Source organism: Nuphar pumila, chromosome 2 (genome assembly GCF_984573655.1).
Source record: "Nuphar pumila chromosome 2, dmNupPumi1.hap1.1, whole genome shotgun sequence".
Classification (NCBI taxonomy): Eukaryota; Viridiplantae; Streptophyta; class Magnoliopsida; order Nymphaeales; family Nymphaeaceae; genus Nuphar; species Nuphar pumila.
The window spans coordinates 38,536,469-38,558,616 of record NC_143250.1 but is presented as its reverse complement, the minus strand read 5'-3'; the positions used below and the strand labels follow the sequence as shown (position 1 = coordinate 38,558,616).

Here is a 22,148-nt window from a genome sequence, read left to right as displayed (position 1 = left end):
GGTGTTGCATCGTGTTATTCAATATATTAGTGTTAGTTAGGTCTGGTGTGTGTGTGTGTGTGTGTGTGTGTGTGTGTGTGTGTGTGTGTGTGTGTGTGTGTGTGTGTGTGTGTGTGTGTGTGTGTGTGTGTGTGATTTTCATCAAGAAAAATAGAGGTGTTTTTATTTAGTTTTTTTTTAGTGGTGATCGTTAGCACAATCTTTTTATGTTGACCGTTAGTATAATTTTATTGTTTTTGTTTAGGTTTTTAGTAGTGTTAAATTAGATAGATTTACTGTTGATTATTTGATTAGTTGTTGATTTTCTTTCAGTTCTAAATTATAGTTAAATTTAATTTGTGTGAGTTTTTAATTGTTAGTCCTTCGGGCTTTTTGTAATTTTGATAATAGTCTTGTTAGTACATGTAAAGTTGTGTTATTTTGTTTTGTAGGTAGTTTTTCTTAGAGGCTGCTTCCTTGGAGAGGAGGATAACTATCATTGCCTCCTTAATTGAGCCCGGAGAGAGAAAGTCCCGAGCTTAGTTTAGGATTTGTTTTCATTTTAATTGTGTTTACTTTTATTGCATTGTAATTGCAGAGGTAGTATAATTCTTTTATTTTCTTTTGAAATATTAATAAAGTGAGGTTTTAAAGTGAAATAGTATACCTTATTTCCTGTTTCCTGATGAGACGATCTGACTTGCCATTCTACACGAGTGTAAGGATTAGTTTTAAATTTATTATTTGGTGTGCAGTTTTTGTTTAAGAAAAAACCATTTGCAAAATCGCACCTTGCACAAAAATTATTAGACAAAATATGCCCTTCAAAACCGTTTTCTCTTCATTCTTAAGTTGGGTTTTTCTTCCTTTTCTAAATTCCATTATTTAATTCTTAAAAACTACACTCTTCTCTGCCCTATCCCCTTCTTGCTAACCTGTATACTACTAATTGAAAAACTCCCAATCCCCCTCTTGCTAACCTGTCTAGTACTCATTGAAAAACTGATTACTAATCCACTGTGCTCTCCCATTTTTCTTCACCCACCCATCATTCTGTTAGATTGCTAGTGGAATAAGAATACCCGCTTCCACACCCTTCTGCCCATCCATATTATGTCTATTTTGTTTTCTTTCTTAACCAGTCAAATAATCAACTTCGAAAATGCTCATCGATTTCTGAATTATGTACCATGTTTTTCTTTTTATTTAATACCCTCTTGCTCTTGAAGGTTAGGGCCAAGACCGCAGGAGCATTGAGGTGTTGGAAGACAGTGAATGAGTAAGGGAAATGGTAGGAAAGGCGTGCTTGATTTTTAAGAATTAAATAATGTGTAAAAAAGACAAAAGGCCTAACTCAAAAGTTTCTGAAAACACCATTGTAAGGGGCATATTTTGTCCAAGAATCTTGTGCATGATGTTACAATGCACAAATGGTTACACACACACACACACACACACACACACACTATATATATATATATGTGTGTGTGTGCGAGTATATTTATATATATGTTTTTTTATATAGTTTGTAATCTAGGAGTTTTATGTAACTTTTTATTTTTATTTATATTTCTTTTTATTGTTATAGGCCCTGCCCATTAGAGGCAGTTTTGACTTTTTTTGGTAGCAGTTAGGACTAGCCCAACTAGCTGTTGGGCTAGTCAAACTAGCGAACTAGCCCAACAGCTAGTTGTGCTAGCCTCTTTCTCCTCTCTCTTGTATATATATGTGGGATCCTACCCACATTTCTCTTATGCTTTTCTTAAGCATTTGAAGTGAATAAAATTTATTTATTTTTTATATTTTGCACTTGCCCATTAATGGCTATTGTGAGTGTGTTTTGGGTTCTTGTATTTGCCCTCAAGTGGCTTGTGTATTGCCCTTTATTGGGTTAGTGCTTGTGCACATTGTTTTGTGTTTTGATTGCCCTTAGGGGCCTTGTTATTGTATTCTTGTTTCATTACAGTTCTTTGGTAGCACTTCAGTTTTAAAGTGTCATAGAGATGATTTGCTGCCACCCATGAAGGTGCCCTTTAAGTTTTATGTCCGGGGCATATCACATATGACATACATCGGTTATGTGCAAATGCTCTTCACTTTCAGTCTCTTTCCTAATTTTCCATGATACATCTTATGCCACAGGGACACTTCACTTAGCATGCATATCCCATGTCGACACGAGACGGCATTCAGACATTCATGGACACTCCGAGACACTTCATAGGCATAATCAAACCAGTTTCACACGCAGTCAACATTGTGTCACTAACTTTATCTATTTGCTTTTATCATCTTATTTTCTTATTCCCTTGAATGCGCTTTCTTTTAAAATTTGATCAGTTACTTTACATTTCAGTTTCAACTTAGTTTCATTATGTTATCTTCCAAGTATAGTGATTTAGAATTGTTGTTTCACACACACACACACACACACACATCTATGTGTATATACGGTAGGGTTGTCAACGGGTCAGGTTTGGTTCGGACCCAGGTGGAACCAGACTTGGACCAGATTTTTGGGTATGGTATTGGGTCCAGACCCGGGTCTAATCGGGTCCACTATAAGAAAAACCCTATCTGGACCTGATAAGAACTACATGAACCAAACCTGGACCATACCCGGTAAAACCATTTTTTTTTTTATCATTTTTACGTTGAAAATTTGCAGGTCTTAATCGGAACTCAGGTCGGGTATAAAATTTCACAAACTATACCTGGGTCCATGTATTAATCGGACCTTCAGGTCCCGACCCAGGTCTTAATCGGGTCTTCTTATTTATCAACATACCCGGACCTTATAGGGTTTGGTTTGGGTCAGGTCTGGGTAAACCAGGCCCGTTGACACCCCTAATATACAACAACAAACAACAACAACTACGCCTTCATCCCAAAACAATTGGGGTCAGCGATATGAACCAAAAAAGAAATTCATTTTGGGTCTTCCACATGAATCCTTTTCCTCCAATCATTTCTATCCAATGCCATGTCCTCGGTGAGGTTCAAAGCATTCATATCCTTTCCTATCATCTCCATCCAAGTCTTCCTAGGCCTACCCCGACCTCTTTTAACTAATATATTTTCCCATTTCTCCAACCTTCTAACTGGAGCATCATTAGGCCTTCGCCGAATATGTCCAAACCACCGTAAACGATTCTCTCGCATCTTATTTTCAATGGGTGCAACACCTACCTTCTTACGTATCTCTTCGTTCCGAATCTTATCTTTTATTGTATTTCCACACATCCATCTAAGCATCCGCATCTCAGCTACACTCATTTTTTGAATATGATGTCTCTTGGCAGCCCAACATTCCGTACCATATAGTAAAGCGGGTCTAATAGTCGTCCTATAAAACTTTCCCTTCAACCGCAATGGCATTCTACGATCGCACAACACTCCAGTAGCACTTTTCCATTTCATCCACCCAACCTTTATCCTATGATTTACATCTTCATCAATTTCTCCATACTTTTGAATGATGGATCCCAAATATTTGAAATAATCATTCACCGGTATATCTTGCTCACCAAGCTTCACTACACTCCCATCACTACTTCGTTGCTTACTAAACCGACATTCCATATATTCAGTCTTACTCAACTTAAAACCTCTAGCTTCCAATGTCTGTCTCCATAATTCTAACTTAGCATTAACCCCAGCTCTAGACTCATCAATCAAAACAATATCATCAGCAAACAACATACACCACGGTACATTTTCTTGAATTGCTCTCGTAAGCTCATCCATCACTATCACAAATAGGAAAGGGCTTAAAGCAGATCCTTGATGTAACCCAACCGTTATCGGAAAATTGGTTGTCACCCTTCCACAAGTGCGGACATTGGTTACTACTCCTTCATACATATCTTTAATTATACTAATGTACTTGAGAGAAACACCTTTCTTCATCATTGTCCACCAGAGAACGTCCCTAGGTACTCTATCGTATGCCTTTTCTAAATCAATAAAAACCATATGCAAATCTTTGTTCCTCTCTCTATATCTTTCAATAAGTTGTCTAAGAAGATGTATAGCTTCCATAGTTCATCTTCCAGGCATAAAACCAAACTGATTCTCCGATATCATGACAACCTTCCTCAACCTAGACTCAATCACCGTCTCCCAAAGTTTCATAGTATGACTCATGAGTTTTATACCACGATAGTTTGTGCAATCTTGTATATCACCCTTATTCTTATATAAAGGCACCAAAGTACTCTTCCTCCACTCATTAGGCATCTTATTTGTTCGCCAAATCAAGTTAAAAAGATTTGTCAACCATTCTAAACCTTTCTCTCCCAAGCATTTCCAAGCCTCGATAGGTATACCATCTGGGCCAACTGCCCTTCTTGATTTCATTTTCTTCAAAGCCTCTGCAATTTATTTCTTTTGAATCTTGCGCATGAAGTCACGATTTATCTCATGAAAAGGAATGGAGAAGTCTCCAAGATCTTGAGCATGACTATCATTAAATAGCTTATCAAAATAATCTTTCCATCTCTCCTTAATCTCCTCATCTTTGACTAAAACCCTTTGCGTTTCATCTTTGATACATCTAACCATACCCAAATCCTTCGATTTCCTATCTCTCATCTTTGCAAGCCTATAAATATCCTTCTCGCCTTCTTTGGTATCCAACTTGTCATAAACCTCCTTATATACCTTAGCCCTCGCGTTTCGAACAACTTTTTTAGCTTCCTTCTTTGCTATCATATACTTCTCCAAATTCTCATTATCACGACTCTTACTTAGATTTCTATAACACTCTCTTTTAACCTTAATAGCTAATTTGACATCCTCGTTCCACCATGATGTATCCTTACCTAGTGGTGCACCGCCTTTAGACTCACCCAATACCTCCTTAGCCACTTTTCTCATGCCACCCGTTATCTTATTCCACATTGATTCTGAATCCTCCTCGAGACACCAATCAACTTCCTTAACAACCTGTTCTACAAACATTCCTTGTTTAGCTCCTTTCAGCTTAATTCTAGGATCTATCATATGTCTATCCCTTTTGCGGCATTGTCTAATTCTAAGATCTAAAATTAAGACTCTATGTTGTGTAGCTACACTTTCTCCCGGTATAACCTTACAATCGATGCAACAACCCCTATCTCTCTTTCTAAGTAGGAAAAAATCTATCTGACTCGTATTAACCCCACTTTTAAATGTTACTAGGTGAGACTCCCTCTTCCTAAACCAAGTGTTTGCTAAGATCATATCATAGGACAAACAAAAATCTAAAATCCTTTCTCCACTTTCATTTCTTTCTCCTATACCATAGCCTCCATGGATACTCTCAAATCCATCCCTACTAATGCCTACATGTCCATTAAGGTCACCGCCGATGAAAAGTATTGTATCGGACCAAGCATATCTGCATCGTTTCCTGCACCCACATCCACACCATGTGACATGGGATACATCTCTTAGTTTCCATTTTTCTTACCTTAAGTCGGCTTTCTTATATTGCTTGTATAGACCCCATCCTATAAAATTCTTTTTCATATCTTGCTTGTAGGTGCTGGCAATTTTGATGCTTTCTGATCTGCTCCCAATATCAAATATGTTGATCCTTGAAGAAGCATTTGATCAAAATTTACTAGCTTCATTTCTTGTGGTAAGAATAAGCCTTCTATTCAGCTGCTGTTAATAACTTTTGGTTAATTTCTGGTTGCTTTATTTTACAGCTCACCTTGATGCTTCTGAATGCAGGCAAACATCCTCACAGGGTTTATAAACTTGACAGTTGATACTCTCTTTGTCGCATCGACCACAGCTCTTGGCATACTGTTTGTGTACTCCATGTCTTTGACTTTTCTGGTCGGATGTGCCAAGTTTTTTAATATGAAGTTAAAATTTTGGTAACCTTCGCTTTGAGAACAATATGGTAGACGTCCCCTGCCACCATATATCAGAAGAAAGAGGAATTTTCTGTATGTACTATATTTTTGAATATCATACCTGGGTAGTATTTATTGAATCCCATGTTTTATATATATGTGGATTATACAAGCATCAAAGTTGTATCAATTTTGTTACTAATGCACAAGACTAAGGGTGCGTTTGCGTGCCACAGAAACATGGGTTTCTGTGGAAATGCACGAAGCACGAAGTGTTGCTGTGGGCACGGTGCGGAAGTAAGCTCTACGGGGACTGTGGCACAGAGCCTCCTTCAGCGGTAGTAATCTCTGGAAAGAATTACTAGACATGCATGACTTGATTCAGGGTTCTGGGCTGGCTGCACCAGCCGAACCTAGGGAGTTGCAAATGCCAAATCTTATTGGTTCTTCGTCTAAAGAGAGATCTTGTTATTCTACATCACAAGGTTTATATGATTTCTGTAGGCCAAATCTCTTAAAGCTGGCATTCCTTTCAGACCCCCATTGCATTGATCATTGACTTGATGCATACTGGGCTGAATCATAGCCATCAATCCTTGAAGAGTTATATAATTCATCCTTTGTTTGTTGCCCTTAATGGGATTTAGTCAGCTAATTCTGAAAGAGTTGTGGACATTTTAGAGTTTAAGCCCATCTTGAAAATATTAAAACCTTAGGTATCCTGACACGGTTAGACAATGGTCCAAGGGCTGGGGTGCATTTGCGGTACGCAGGATTGAAGGCTTGAATCTGCACTTGGTTGAACCCCCATGATCTCAGATCATAATCAGTGAAAGTAGAAAAAGGGTTGAGAAAAATGAAAAATACTGGGGAACTTCTTCAGGGGCTTAAATTGGAATCGCTGGGATACCAATGGATCCTGATCCAACCAGTTTCAAGTGTATGTGCTTATGGATGAACTGGGATGGGTTTAAGCTTTAGTTTCAGACCTTGGACTACTGCATACCTATGAGGAGAGGAAGAGGATGACCCCAATATCCATGAGTATGGGTGGTTTGGAGCCATCCGGATCCAACATTTTCATGAACTAAAGAAAATGAGTCTGGTTCCAGTCAGCTCCACATCCCAATTGAGTCTAGAAATATAAACCGAATCTTTTGAGGGGTTTCATATCATGTCCAAATCACCTGAAAAAATGGTGTCTGGGCTCGGAGACCTGGTTGTACTGGCTCAACCTACGGTCATTGGCCCAGAGGCGTAAACTCTGAGACTAGGACCTTCAACCCAAGGACTATGGTGGACGTTGGCTTTTGCAAGGGAGTGATGCTCACAGGAATTGAACCTCAACCGCGTGTCTGATGGCCTAGACCCCAACCCACTACGTCAAACCCCCTTAGGTTTATTTATTTATATATTTCATAGAGATGTCTTTCACACGGAGAGAGAGAGAGAGAGAGAGAGAGAGAGAGAGAGAGAGAGAGAGAGAGAGAGAGAGAGAGAGAGAGAGAGAGAGAGACGAACTATAACCATCAACATTACGAAAAACAGGTTCAACCAACATTGAACCTACCGGATAACCCAACAGGCCTAAGACATGCCAAGGAGCCCCAAAAAGAAGGAAAAAGAAAAAAAAGATAAAAGAGAGACAGAAAACAACTACAGCTAGTCGACGAGCATCACCCTGGATCATGAGTGAACTTTGTAAGCAGATTGTGCTGTAGATCAGGGATGTTGATGCGAAGAATGGCATACACGTCTGCCAGAATAAGGTTCACCATTTTGTTGGGAGGAGTTCCACCAGGTAGGAGACTCGGACAGGCGAGCAACAAGCCATGATACACGGGGAGCTTTGAGTACCTGCCCTTATGGCCAAGTTTAAGACCGGATCTCTGGTGGACTTAAGCCTAGGCTCTGACTTATTGCTCAGGATGTGCTAGTGCCTGCGGTCCAATGGATTCTGTGCTCGGACTTAAGGTTAAGACTCAAGCTCGGCCTGTCCTGCACCTTGGAGTCAACAGGACAATCTGGCAGCTGGGCCGAGCTTGGTCTTGATTTTCTCTCCATCCCCAGGGTTGCATAAATTGGAGCCTGGCCTTGGTGGATCCCAGACTCACTGACAAAGCTACTCAGGTGGATGTAACGAAAAACATTGGGCTCTGTTTGGGAGCCGGTGTTGGTGAGGAGATGAGAACGGTGATGGGAGAGAAGATGAAAATGGCGTTGAGGCTGGAGTTGTCAACAGCATCCTTGTGAGGATGTATTTAAAAATGACCCATCTCCACTCCCAACACCAGCCTCATCTCCCCAAAACGGGTTTCTCAAACACCCGTGGAGGTAGATGGTATTATTTACACCCTCAGTAAATACCATCTTCACTCCCATCTCTCCCTCCCAAACAGAGCCTTGATGATGATATATCCTCTACCTTCCATCTTGCAGATGAACCCTCAATACTCATCAGGGACTGGATATTATAAATTCTAACTCTGGACTCCATGTCAGGGCTATAAGCAAATGGGTCTTGCTCAACAACCATCCAACTTAGGGGTGTCAACGAGTCGAGTTTGGTTCGGACTCAGGTAGAACCAAACTTGGACCAGATTTGTGGGTATGGTATCTGGTCTGGACCCAGGTCTAATCGGGTCTATTATAAGATAAACCATACATAAGAACTACATGAATCAGACCCAGACAATACCTGGTAAAATAATACTTTTTTATCATTTTTACATTGAAAAATTGCTGGTCTTAATCGAAACTCGGGTCAGGCCTGGTATAAAATTTCACGAACTATACCCGGGTCTATGTATTAATTGGACCTTCGGGTCCGGAGCCGGGTCTTCTTATTTGTCACCATACCCAGACCCTATAGGGTTCGGTCTGTGTAAACCTGACCGGTTGACACCCCTAATCCAATTAGAGTCCCAACCATTTACAGTTAAATTCACACATGGTTGAGGTTGCAAGTCGCTTTGGCTTGATGGGCATTGGATCAGATTTCAGCCCGGTTCTTAACAAATGTTGTCTCCAAGACAGTCCATGACTCGGCCCATTGTCTCATTTGGGCTAACGGGTCATGCAACTAGACCCTGGCTCGTTTAGCTTTGGTGGGAATCCGGCTCAGCACAGGTTTTAAACAGATCTGGGTCCGGAAGAAATCCTATGACCTGTCCCATTGACTCATTGGGCTAATGGGTCACGCAGATTGAGTTGGGTCTTAATGTCCAATGACTGCACAAAACCTGCTAGTTTTCTTTCAAATACCTTTTCTTTGGTGTTCGTTACTTGAGCTGGTGGTTGCTCAAAGTGGGTTGTTTTGAAACCCTTGAACCTGAAAAGGGATGAAAAGAATCTTAAACTATTATTGGTAGATGTTTCTCAAACCTGAAAGGGGATATCTCATCAGACCGGATGTTTTGCCGGATATCCAACCTGATCCAAGTATTTTATATGTAGTTTTAGTAAAAGTAAGCTTCTGAAATTATACAGGTTCGCATTTGGGATTTCATTTTTGTTGTCCCGAAAAACCCGAACCCGAACCCAAACCTGCACCCGAACCAAATCCGACAATTTGTTATATGCAGATTTTATGGATCTCAACTAGGGGTGGCAAAACCTGACACGACCCGCCAACCTGCCTCTTAAGCGGGTTTGGGTTTGGCTTAAACTAACCCGTTTAATAAACAGGTTGACCCACCTAACCCATTTATTAAACGGGTCGGGTTCGTGTTAGGGGTATGCCAACCCGCCAACCCATTTAATAAACGGGTCGGGGTCGGGTTCGCCACTTTACCCTAATTCAAGTCCTTCACTTCGCTCTTCTTCTTGCCCTAATTCACGCCCTAATCCTCTACCCCTCTCTCCTTCTTCTTTGTGTGCAGGACCTGCCTCTCTCCGTAGGCCATGGCCAGTGGCCACTGTCCCCTTCACCTCCTCTTCCGCAGCTCTGGCGTCATTCGAAGGCCTGAAGCCCTCGCGGGTTAGGGTTTCGTCCCTCAGCCACAACGGTCTAGCGCTGGAGAAGCCAGCCTCCAGGAGACTCTCCGTGAGGGCAGCAACCGCCTCTCTCCGTAGGCCATGGCCATCGTCCTGTTCGCCTCCTCTTCTGCTGTTCTGACACCGTTCGAAGGCCTGAGGCTCTTGCGGGTTAGGGTTTCGTCCCTCAACCACGACGGTCTAGCGCTGGAGAAGCCAACCTCCGGGAGACTCTCCATGAGGGCAGCAACCGCCTCTCTCCGTAGGCCATGACCACCGTTTCGTTCGCCTCCTCTTCCGCCGCTCTGGCGCCATTAGAAGGCTTGAGGCCCTCGCGGGTTAGGGTTTCGTCCCTTAGCCACAGTGGTCTAGCGCTGGAGAAGCCGGCCTCCGGGTGACTCTCCGTGAGGGAAGAAACCGTCGTCGCGCCCAAGGTATTTGGAGTGCTCTCCCCAACCCGTTTACCCGACCTGACCCATTTATTAAACGGGTTAGGCGGGTCATGTCGGGTTACCCGTTTAGTAAATGGGTCGGGTTCGTGTTTGCCACAGCTGACCAGTTTAATAAACGGGTCGGGTTCGTGTTGAGGTATGATGACCCGCCAACTTTCCAACCCTACCGACCCCCGATTGCCACCCCTAATCTCAACAAGCCACTAAGTGGCAAGATCAATGGAACCTTAAAAGACAAACACTATTAACTCCCAGAGATAACCGCTCTTTTGTATGTGTATGTGCACCTGTAGAAGTGGGCCCACCAAATACGGCATTCTGTTGAACATGGCTGATCTGATGATGGATGACACCGATGCAAAATGTATGAGACCCTTTGCCTTGCAGGAGCTAGAGTACTGCTTTTGTACTAAAACATAAGCTTTTGTTGATTGATAGATCTGCTTAAAGTACTCCAAACCTACTTGGAAATTGCAAAATATTCAACAGTATCAAAGGGAGACAGGTTCATTATGTAGACATATAAAAACGAAAATCGAGCCAAAGGTGGCTTTTGAGCCCCATATTTTTCTTTTTCTGTGTTTGACCCAAGACCTCTTAGAGCAAATAGAATAGACCGAATAGTTTTGTGTGGATGATGTTATCGAGGGAAAGAAGAGAGCACATGGTCTGCTGCTCTAAAACTTGACCTCTCAATATTAGAGGACTAGTGTTAACCCACAAGTATAAAATATAACACATAATGTGCATATCATATATATAATATGTAAAACGAGCTTATATGAGCCGAGCCGAGCTTGCCATGTTCGTGCTCAGCTCATTTACCTAAACGAGCTGGCTATTAGCTCGGTTCGCCAAGCTATAAATTTCTGAGCTGAGCAGAATGGCGAGCTGCTTTTTTTGTTTCCCAAACCCAAGTCCATCACCCTTTGTTTATCTTTCTTTCTTAAAGAGAGGTAAAAAAAAAAAAAACCAAGCCATTATCTTCCAGCAGGATCAGCCTCAATGTTTTGCAATCTGAAGATTCTGTACCATCTTTGATTAAGTTTTTGTTTCTTTCTCGTTATTTATCGGGAACATCACCACACCATACCGTATAGGATGCAGAGCAGGTTATCATGATCTCTGCTGTTTTTTTATTTTTATCTGGTCAATAGTAGCCATTGCAGTTCTTTTGTTGCCTTCTATTTTGTTTATGTCATTCTATGTAATATATAGCATGTTGAATATTCAAAACATCATTCGGAGTGATTGGCTTATTTGAAATTAAAATTGGTTCTGTAATTTTTTTATGGCGCAGTAGATACTGTTTGTAGCCTTTCAAAAAAAAGTGCAGTTACTCTGATATTTTATATGACCTTATATTCCATCTCCATCGCGTTTCACTTGATGAGAACATCACTCACATATCTCACGGTTATCAAGTGAAATGTGGGGTGAGGATTAAATAAAACTAATGATCGAATATATACAATATGACCGTAACTGCTCTCATGATTGACCACACATTGCCAGGTATCGGTTGGTAAACCTAAAGGTTCCCTTACCCATCTGAGGGTACACTCAGTTTCGACGTTGCAGCAAGGGATACCTGCAGTTCGATCCATAGCCATCCCATGTCAAGTGACCAACCATAGCGGCCGCTATCCAAGAAAGGAAGCCCTTATGGGCTTAGACATTCATTCTCCATTATAGCATTATCATAGATTCCATGTGATATTCATCCTGCACACTGGCATGAGCATTCTTCAAAATCTGCGTCAATCCAAACATGAGTCATTCTAGGCTCCCCAACCTGCCAAGATTCTAGACTACCAGCTGGGTTCTTAGTAGAGCGTGGGCCTCAAACATTGGCCGCATAACCATAAAGACAAAAAAAATGTTAGGAAGGTTAAAAGTGTTGGAACCTAGACTTGGGGCTCAACCAGGCTCAGTTCCCAACCTCTAAATTTAGCCAATTGCTTGATTCTAACTAGGACCAGGTCAACCAGATTCCTGTGCTTTGACGCCTAGCCAGGAGGAGCATATCTACAGGTGGTCTTTTCACTATTTACGATCTTCTTAGACATGATTAATGAACGGATGGCAGTGTCATAATTTTTATTCTCTCATTTTCCTAAGAACACACATCGCTTCTCAACTTTAATATGTGCAAAATGGTCTTGCTGGGAATGAGTGATATATCCCCCTTGGATTTGAAGTACTAACTCCCTTTTTGCATTAAAACAATAACCAGTGATTCCCTTGTTCTTCCTCTGCATGGTAGTGATTAAAATAATTCCCCCATCCTCTTTTTGCCTCTTTGCTTTCAGCAAGTATGACGTGGTGAATTTTAATTTGTACTAACTACTGTCATTAAAAGAAACTCCTTCCATGAAACATCTGCATCCATGCTTGTCCATTAACTTCTAATGGTGTGATGCATTGCCACATACACCTTCCTACTGAAAAAGAAAGGTCGTTTTCTCATCCACTCAAGTACTAAAATAATGGTGTGATGTAGGAGATAGCAAACTTTGTCTCTTTTGTAAATAATTAATTGAAATCGATGGTACAGAGTACATATGGCTGAATTGATTTACAAAGATTAACGTATCAGAAGAAACAGTGACTATAACAAACATACCCCATTGCTTTTTGAATTCATCATGCTGTCATTCTCACCCAATATGGCTAACTGCATTAAATATCAGAAGAGATCCTGTTGATTCTGGTCTTGATCTATTAAATAGCACCATACATGAATTTTGATGTTTTTTCACAAGTCTCATTACAAAAACTATCTGATCCCTTCTGCAGCTACTCCCATAGGAAGAACCCAGGGCTCTTCTAGTTTTGGTGTCACAAGGGACTGTAAGCGGTGTCCATCTATTGGTTTCCAGGATCAGCTAAAGCACAATAGGTGGCTTCTTAGTCTAAATTTGGTTCAGTATTGTATCTTCATGCATACTTATTTCAGTGCATGATTGTAGGACATCAGTCTTATAAAATTGAGAGAGGTTCTGGGGTGTGAAAGTATGGCCTAAAGGTGTGTTAAACATAAAAATGGTCACAAAATCCAGATTATATATACCATGGTTTAGACTATCATAGTAACTATTGTGAAGAATAAAGCGGTGAGAATCTCGAGAAAATATGGCAATCCGCAGGACCCATTATCCAATTTCTGCTTATTGATTTTTTGAAAAAAGTCTTGAGTGTTTGGGGCCCTCACAGCAGCAGAGTATGGCAGGAAAGAGACGAAGGCACAACCATGACAGGATCTCTGTGTACCTGGAAAACCAAAACACCTTTTCCCTCACTTTCTGAAGCAGACGAAGAAATTCTATTGACTTTTCCCTGGTTTCTCTCTCTCTCTCTCTCGCTAAAGAGAAATTATTGGGTTAAAAACAAGATGAAAGCTGGGTTTTGGTTCCTAACCTATTGCCAAGGCTTCGGTTTCCTTCTTATAAGGAGGGTGTTTATAAGAACCAGTCATGCTCTCTTCCCCAACAGTCAGAAATAAAGACAACCCAGATTTGGTATTGGTTTTGCCTTCCTGTTAAAAGGAAGAAATAGTTTACCTAGTCCCCATCATGGCTTTAGAGGCAATTATATCTCCCTACCTATCCAACTTCACCCTCAGTGAGCACTCTTCTTCCACTTCTTCATCTGCTGTGGGTGTTGAAGATTATCAAAAACAAAACATTGGTCTTCTTCTGAATGACAATGATCCATCATGCCTCCCTCCTCTCCCACAATTTTCACCTACCAATTGGATTTCTTATTCACCATATTCAACATCAACGGCATCATCTTCTTCTTGTCACACTTCCTCGGCACTCTGTAGCCTCTTCACCCCAATGGAGGCCAAAGAACACAGGCAGAGCTTCTCTGCAGAGAATCAGAAGAAAAGGAGGAGGCCTCGCAGCTCAAAGAACAGCCAAGATCTGGAGAATCAGAGGATGACACACATCACTGTGGAACGCAACCGCAGGAAGCAAATGAATGAACACCTAGCCGTGCTACGTTCACTCATGCCGGCATCTTACATTCAGAGGGTTAACTTCTATACCAACCTTTTCTTTAAATAGTGTTTTGCTTGCTTTGTTCTATGGTTAAATTGGTGCCCCTCTTCTCAATTTCTTAGAAGCAAATGGGCCAAGGGATTCCTTAAATTTCTTGGTGTAGATTCCATGCAATGTTGGGGCATTAATTGCTAGAAGGCTAGAAGGCCACTTGGGTGTAGCTGAGGTGGTCTAGTATACATGACAGAAAAACCATAGTTAAGGTCTTTGTCCCCATAATGACATTAATACACCATTAATCATTTCTCACTGTTTTATGGGTTTTTTTTAATTATTATGGTGGATGCATGGATTATCCAGAATAAACCATAATTCTATTGTGGTTGGATGCATTTACTTTTCCAGATAAATTGGATAAACTGGGAGGTCACATTTATCTCAGGGAAAGTCTTTGATGCAGACTTCTATATGATATGATCAGTGAGCCGAAATTCAATAGGGACAAGCTATTTTGAGTTAATTCGACACTGTTGATGTGATTTATATGGTTTGTTTTGTTTTTGGTGATAAATCAGCAGACGTAAATGAATTAATTTAATTTTTTTTGTTTGAAAAAAACACAATTCAAAGGTCCATATTTACTAAACAAACCATATGGATTACATATATGGTGTAACATTGAGTTGAAACAGCTTGCAGCATTAAGTTTCTCATTGATATCATATTGACGTCTGCACCAAAGACTCCACATTATCCCGTTCTTCTGGACAAGTAGTTGTATATATCCAAATTAATACACGAATTGCTGGTATCTAAGTTTATTCTATTTTATGGGACTTCTTGGAAGTCTAACAAAGGCATAATCAACCTCTTTGGAACCCAAACATAGGTTGCCATATTTCTATGCGCTAACGTTTTTTTGTTTTTGTATGAAACTAGACACAAATCTATAAAGTTCAAACTATCAAGCCAGCAGAATTTGGCACCACCAGAAGTTGCCAATTCTTGACATGCACACAGGGACAACTAGCCAAACACAGCTACGCTATCTCAATCATTGCCCCCCCATGTCTTTTCTCTCGTCTTGAAACAGAACTGCAATGTCACCTAGGGATGTTCTAAATATGTCACCAATAGTTTAGCTTCTTTGAAGAATATATAATTTTTCGTTGGGATTAGGCGCTAGACTCAAAAGGATCATTAGAGCTTGGCTTTTTGATAAAAATTGAGTTTTTTTTTATGACCATGAACCCTTGGCGAAGCCACGAAAACCCCGGTGAGGCCCCACGACCACCCTGCCTTACGTGGCCCACCTATGAAAGCTACGGACAAGCATAGTTTGAGAGTTCATCTGCCTACTTGTCACCTGACAGAGAAACGATCTTAGTTCGAAACTCACAGAGGACACCCCTTTCCGCAAGGTTGAAGCTGGGTGTACTCCCTAGCGGGCAGAGAGGACATAAAGGGTTTTACCATCTGGAGGGCCAGACAATATGCAGTTACTGATATGGTTCCCTTATTCTTGCAATAAAAAAAAAGATTGAAAAATCAAAAGCCAACATTGCCATTAATGAGAATTGAAACCAAACAAGAATTTAAAGTTTGTGCATTTATGGCTTTACTTTGCAAGTTCGCTTTGTGGGTTATGTTTATATATATGAAGGTAATTTTGAGTCCCTTTAATGTTTTGTTAGGGTGATCAAGCTTCCATTGTTGGTGGAGCCATTGATTTTGTAAAGGAATTGGAGCAACTGGTTCAGTCACTGGAGGTGGAAAAGAGAGAGAGAGACAAGGAGAGGGCCAAGGATTCACGCCCATTTGCTAGCTTCTTTACGTGCCCACAGTACTCATTCACCAGCAGGCTCTCTCATGAGTTTTTGCCGGAGAACCCACCGGCTTTGGCCGATATCGAAGTGACCATGACTGAGACACATGCCAACCTGAAGCTGATGTCTTTAAGGAGGCCCAAGCAGCTGCTGAAAATGGTCGCAGGGTTGCAGAGCCTCCATCTCACACTTCTTCACCTTAACGTTACCACAATGGACCCTTTTGTTTTATATTCCTTTAGTACGAAGGTGTGTGTGTAACTCCTTTAGTACAAAGGTGCATGCATGTGTGTGCGTGCGCATACAGAGAGAGAGAGAGAGAGAGAGAGAGAGAGAGAGAGAGAGAGAGAGAGAGAGAGAGAGAGAGATGAAAAATGATATGGTGGTGGTATTGGTGCAGGTTGAGGAAGAGTGCAAGCTCACTACTGTGGAGGAGATTGCCACAGCCACTCATCAGCTGTTGATCATGATCCATGAGGAGACCGTCATAGTGGGACCCTTTGGTTCTCTATTCCTTTAGTACCAATGTGTGTGTAACTCCTTTAGTGCAAAGGTGCATGCATGTGTGTGATCATGTGCGAGAGAGAGAGAGAGAGAGAGAGAGAGAGAGAGAGAGAGAGAGAGAGAGAGAGAGAGAGAGAGGATATGGTGGTGGGCGAGGTGCAGGTTGAGGAAGAGTGCAAGCTCACTACTGTGGAGGAGATTGCCACAGCCACTCATTAGTTGTTGATCATGATCCATGAGGAGACCGTCATAGTGGGATTAGATGCCAAATTACAAAAATATTAGTGATTGTATTTTCAAAGCTACTAAAATGCTTACGGCCAAAGTGATTGCATTTTTCTTACTTTTCTTACTATATGATAAAGATAAGATGTGATATCATATGTTAATATGTGCATAGAAGTGATTTTTATGCAATTTTGGTGAAGTTCAATTGTTTTTTTATCTTTATTTTGACAACTTTTATTTTCTTTTTTTATTCACCGAGATCTACCTAATATATTCCTAGAAACAAATGTCTTCAAAATATTACGATATTTTCCTTGCCTGCAAAACCCCTTGTGAGGTTGAGAGTTTTCTGATTCTCTCATGTTTAACAGATAAATGGCTCATGGGGGGATTTATACGATCATCATACTCCTAAATATTTTGGTTAGTGTTGATCTAAATTGTTCATTTTAATCCATATCAAATGCAATATTTTGATATGAAAACAATGGAGAAGTGGAAGAGAACAGTGATACTAGTATCCTTTAGGTTATGAAATCATAGTACTAATTTAAGACGATCGTTAAACCTCATATGGGGATTGGTGTGATTTCTTATTGCCTCTGGTAACACCTCGATTTGGGACCTCAAGAGTCCGAGTCTGATTGGTATTACTTTCCAGAGGGAAAGCTTACATAGTTCACATAGAGAAAATATGATTAATTTTTTTTCATTCTTTTTCTAATAACTCACTTTCTTTCACACAGTTTATCATTCATAATAAAAGAAAATCACAAATACATGAGTGATCAATGACAAGAAAATAAAAACTACTAAGTACTCTGCTGAAGTAGTCGATCACATCCTACCTGCTCTAATGTGCTTGAAACTTACAATTGTAATTATAAAGAAAGTAAGTCTACAACCTAGTAAAAAATAATTATAAGAAAATAAAGATTATAACTTAAAACTGTAGTGGGCTCTAAGCCCTTAGTCTGAGTTCAGTTTTCGATACACCACACAAAGTCTGTATGTTTTCATTTTCTCTCTTTAACTTTCTCAAGCACTCACTCACACCAAACTAAAGCACTAGTTCGGTTATATTGGTCATAGCCGTCTATGGGCATAACAACTCGCTTAGAACACCCCAATTCTATATGTTGGCCAGACTATTAACCATACACTCTCAGTGATCTCCAGATCACCAGGCACTGCAGTGAAACAAAAAGGAGACCCCACTGGTAGCTAAACGAGAGGTCTAACTCAATCTCAATTTCGACATGGTTCATGCTACATCCTAATCATGATGATTTTCAACCATCTATATTCATCTAAAGTCCCAAACACTGTATGAATATAACCCTAAGTCATATTTTAAGTTCATTGCATTGAACCATATTATCAAGCTTGTGTTTTACTTGTTCTCTCATGAGTGATATCGTGAAATGATCACGACAGATCTCACTTTCAATCTCGGAATGGTATTAGGATTCACACTTATCGTATACTAAGCACACAACGATGTAGAGTCTCTACATCGTTAAATCATCAGCGACCCACTCTTCATGGTGGCTATACTCTAACCGCGAACCAGGTAGCTCTTTTTATAGGTCGTCACTTTCGTGATTTAAGAAATAATGCAAGCTAATCTCAATGTAAAAGTCATATGACATGATTAGAATAAAAAAACTCAAGTCTAATCATAATCTCATCATAATGCATATTATTTGCGGATTATAACATAAATATGATATCATAAAAAAATTAACTTTCTAACATGCATGACATATCACGACTAATGTGTGCATATAAACATCTCATTGTAATGCATGACCATTTTATACATATCATGCTCTCACTCAAGATTTATCTTTCTAATCACGCTAATACATAACATCAATATGTAATACAATATGATTTATTCACAACTAAAATTACTTATAATATCCCTTACCTCGAATACAAATATTGTACTATGGTTGCAACCAAGTCTTAAAAGGCTTGAATAGTAGGATCCGATCATCTCACATGCATATTTGTATTAATACACATAACTTCTTATATTTTAACAAAACTATCAAATTATCTCTCTCAACTTGACTCGTAAAACCTTGATTTTTATGCCCCTGATTTGACGAGAACCAGTAGACAAGAAGATTCTTTTTTACAATATGAGTCCAATGCACTAAACCTCACTCAATTCCGAGTTTAGAGTATAAAGTTATACCCATTTTATCTAAACGAATCTTAGGTACACATAAGGGTACTTTAGTCATTTCAATAATTATGATTTGACTCGAATCATCCTACGTCAAAACAGGTTCGGTCTAAGCCTAGAGTACTAAGTTTACTGAACCTAGTCTCAACCCATCTGGGTTTGGTTTAAAAACTCAATTGGATTCTCAAATTCAAAATTAACCACAAACTGGATCCAGATCCATTTTTGATTTGGATCCCAAAACTGTCAAACTAGATCCACACCCAATCTTGATCTGGATCCAGAACTAATTCATCCAGTTTGGATTCAAATCTAACTTTGATCTGGATCTAGAACTGTCAGACTAGATCCAGACCCAGTTCTGATTTGGATCAAGAACTGATCCATTTAGTTGGATCCAGATTAAGTTTTGATTTGGATCCAACACTGATCCGAACCAGATCTAATTCCAATTTAGACAAAGATTTGTCAAACAGGATCCAGACCCAGATTTGTCTGGATCCAGTTCAATTTTGATCGGTCCATACTGACTGGATCGAACTGGATCCAAATTCGGTCTAATCTAAATCAGACCAGATCCAAACTAAAAATCAAACTCAGTCAGACTTAACTCGGTCTGGTTCACACCTAGACTGGTTCAGTCTGAACTGGTTCAGTTTTGACCAGTTTAATCTGAACTAGTTTGACCCAATACTTTTTTTTACTTACCTGATTCTGTTCGGGTCGCACCCAGACCGACCCAGTTCAGTCTGGGCCTTACCCAGACCGACTGGTCTGGTCGCCATATAAAAAAAAATAGGCGAAAGGGGCACCACCCCTTCTGCCCCTCCTTTCTTCTCAAACGTAGAGGGTCAGAGCCGACCCTCTCTCTGTTTCTCCCTGTTGTAGAGGGACCAACCACCGACCACCGACACTGACCGACCGACCTTCTCTCTCTCTCTCTCTCTCTGTAGCTCTATTGAGGTTTTTCTCTTATTTTTTTTCTGCACTTGCAACCCACCAGTAGCCATGGTTGTCGACCCTCTGTTCAATTGGAAAAAGAAAGAGGAAGAAAGAACAAGCCCCTCCGATGGGTACTTTTTTTTTACTTACCTGATTCGGTCTGACTCGGTTTGGGTCGTACCCAAACCGACCGGTCTGGTCGCCATATAAAAAAAAAGGCGAATGGGGCACTGCCCATTCCATCCTTTTTCTTCTCAAACGCAGAGAGGCTGGCCACCGGAGCCAGCCCTCTCTTTGTTTCTCTCTGTTGTAGAGGGACCAACCATCGGCGCTGGCGGGTCGGCCATCTCTCTCTCTCTCGCTCTATAGCTCTGTCAGGGTTTTTTCTTCCATTTTTTTTGCACCTACAATCTGTTGATAGCCAAGGCTGTCGTCCCTTGTTCGATTGGAAAAAGAAAGAGGAAGAAGAGAGAACAAGCCCATTACCTGCGTCGCTGGCCGTTCAATAAGTCTCCTCTCTCTACAACTCGTTTCCCATCTTTATCTTCACGACTTTCTCTTTCTCTCGATCGCTCACTTGATCGATGGTAGAGGAGAGTGCGTGGGGGCTTTTTATAGCCCTCACGGTGGGTAAGGATAAACCTCACCTTCCTCCCATCGATCATGTGGGGTGAGGTTTATCCTCATCCCCCCTCTCTCTACACGATTTGGGGAAGGCAATTCCTTGATTTTGGCAACCCCCCCCCCCCCCTTTCTCTTTTGAATCTCTCCCCCTCTGCCAAGATCATGGGGGGTGGTTTTACAACTTCTTTGTAGTTGTTTCCTCTCTCTCCCTCTCTTATATGGTGCTTAAATTATGAGCTGTCTCATGAAGCATAGATCCTTTACTAGTGTGATAGACTGGTAGGCAGGATCATAGTTTTTTTTTTGAATGGCAAGCTAGGTTAGGCATACCCCCTAACTATAACATTGGGTTTTGAACCTGCAATGTCCCAACAGAAGGTGACGTGCACTAGTTGCTCCTACCAAACGGAGCCCCCTTAGGTAGGTTGGTAGGCTGGATCATAGTTACCAAAAGGCAAAGTAAATACGAGAAGCAATGCGTAAAGCAAATGTAATGAAGCAGTATTCATTTTGAAAATGATTGTGGAAGCATCTAATGGGATCGGACCAGGTCATTTGTCAAATGAGACCAATCCTCATCTGACAATCCTAACCATTGGTATGAGTTTCAGCATTCTGACACGTGCTCCTCACTTCCCGACCAGCAGAGCCTAACAGTATCATAGTTAGGGTTGATTCAATTCAAAATAAAAAAAGAAAAAAATGCAGCTGCAAAAGGAAACTTCATTTTCACCCCCACTCACTCTCTCTGGGCCTAAATCATGTTGGTGTCACAATAAACGCAACACACATTCAGGGGAGACTAAGGAGCTCGGAAAAAATCTGAGATATCTTTCGAGTGGTGGGTCGTTCAGAAATCTGAGGCGTTTTGTAAAGAGGGCTCCTCCCATGTTTGGAATAAGAAACACGCAAATACAAAAACAAAGATTTAACGTCGTTCAGTCAGCGTGACCTACGTCAACTAATAAACACACACTCCCTCTCTTAATTCACGTGCAAAGAGGAGGGTGACTCTTTGAAAGAAAATTGAATCTAGAATTATGAGAGAATGAACATTTCTATTCTCACTTTATTGAAAAAAAGAAGAGTCGACGATACATATATTGTTACAAAAACTATCTTGAGAGAAAGTAGATATTTTCAAAAAGTGAAAGTCAATATTCTTTGATATCAGCACATGTTTTTAGTAACCATGTGATATCATCCTTGATTCCAGCTGAATTTTAGTGACCATGTGATCTTAGCCTTTCCTTGATTTTAGTATTTGATATAAGCTTTTCCATGATGGTAGTATTCGAATACAACAAATGTGATAGGATACACATGGACGTGGTAAGTATCTATTCGTTCCTTTCTTTTACTCTCTCAAGTTGGAGCGTGAGGGTTGAGTATGCCCAACTTGGTTTTGAGACGAGAGAAGTGATCAGTACCAAGCGCCATTGTAAACAGATCTACATATTGTGAATGTGTGGGAACAAATTGTGTTTGAACCACTTTAAATCTTCTCTTGCACGAGATGACAATCATTCTCGATATTTTTGGTATACTCATAATATACTGGATTGACG

General features: G+C 40.6%; 2 protein-coding genes across 3 annotated transcripts in view; both read left to right on the top strand.

Moving 5' to 3' along the window:
- The window catches only part of LOC149845293 (uncharacterized protein At4g17910-like), a 47,629-nt gene extending 41,624 nt beyond the window's left edge, over nt 1-6,005 (top strand). The window contains exons 15-16 of one of the 2 annotated variants that reach the window (XM_089997550.1): nt 5,504-5,602; nt 5,698-6,005. In XM_089997550.1, coding sequence (XP_089853676.1) covers nt 5,504-5,602; nt 5,698-5,850 — 252 coding nt within the window. In that variant the 3' untranslated portion in view covers nt 5,851-6,005. Of the gene's footprint in view, nt 1-431; nt 547-5,503; nt 5,603-5,697 lie in introns of those variants that run through there. The other variant, XM_089997552.1, reaches the window with a different exon arrangement.
- Nucleotides 6,006-14,139: 8,134 nt separating this feature from the next.
- On the top strand, nt 14,140-16,605 carry LOC149845292 (transcription factor bHLH94-like). The gene is made up of 3 exons (XM_089987502.1): nt 14,140-14,292; nt 15,954-16,334; nt 16,486-16,605. The coding sequence occupies exons 1-3, from the start codon at nt 14,197-14,199 to the stop codon at nt 16,603-16,605; spliced, it is 597 nt and encodes a 198-aa protein (XP_089843628.1). The 5' UTR covers nt 14,140-14,196.
- The last annotated feature ends 5,543 nt before the right edge of the window (nt 16,606-22,148 follow it).

Coding starts and splice junctions, on each gene's coding strand:
- LOC149845292 (XM_089987502.1), top strand. CDS start 14,197: ATGACACACATCACTGTGGAACGCAACCGCAGGAAGCAAATGAATGAA. Junction 14,293..15,953: donor CGGCATCTTACATTCAGAGG/GTTAACTTCTAT, acceptor ATGTTTTGTTAG/GGTGATCAAGCTTCCATTGT. Junction 16,335..16,485: donor TATATTCCTTTAGTACGAAG/GTGTGTGTGTAA, acceptor GTATTGGTGCAG/GTTGAGGAAGAGTGCAAGCT.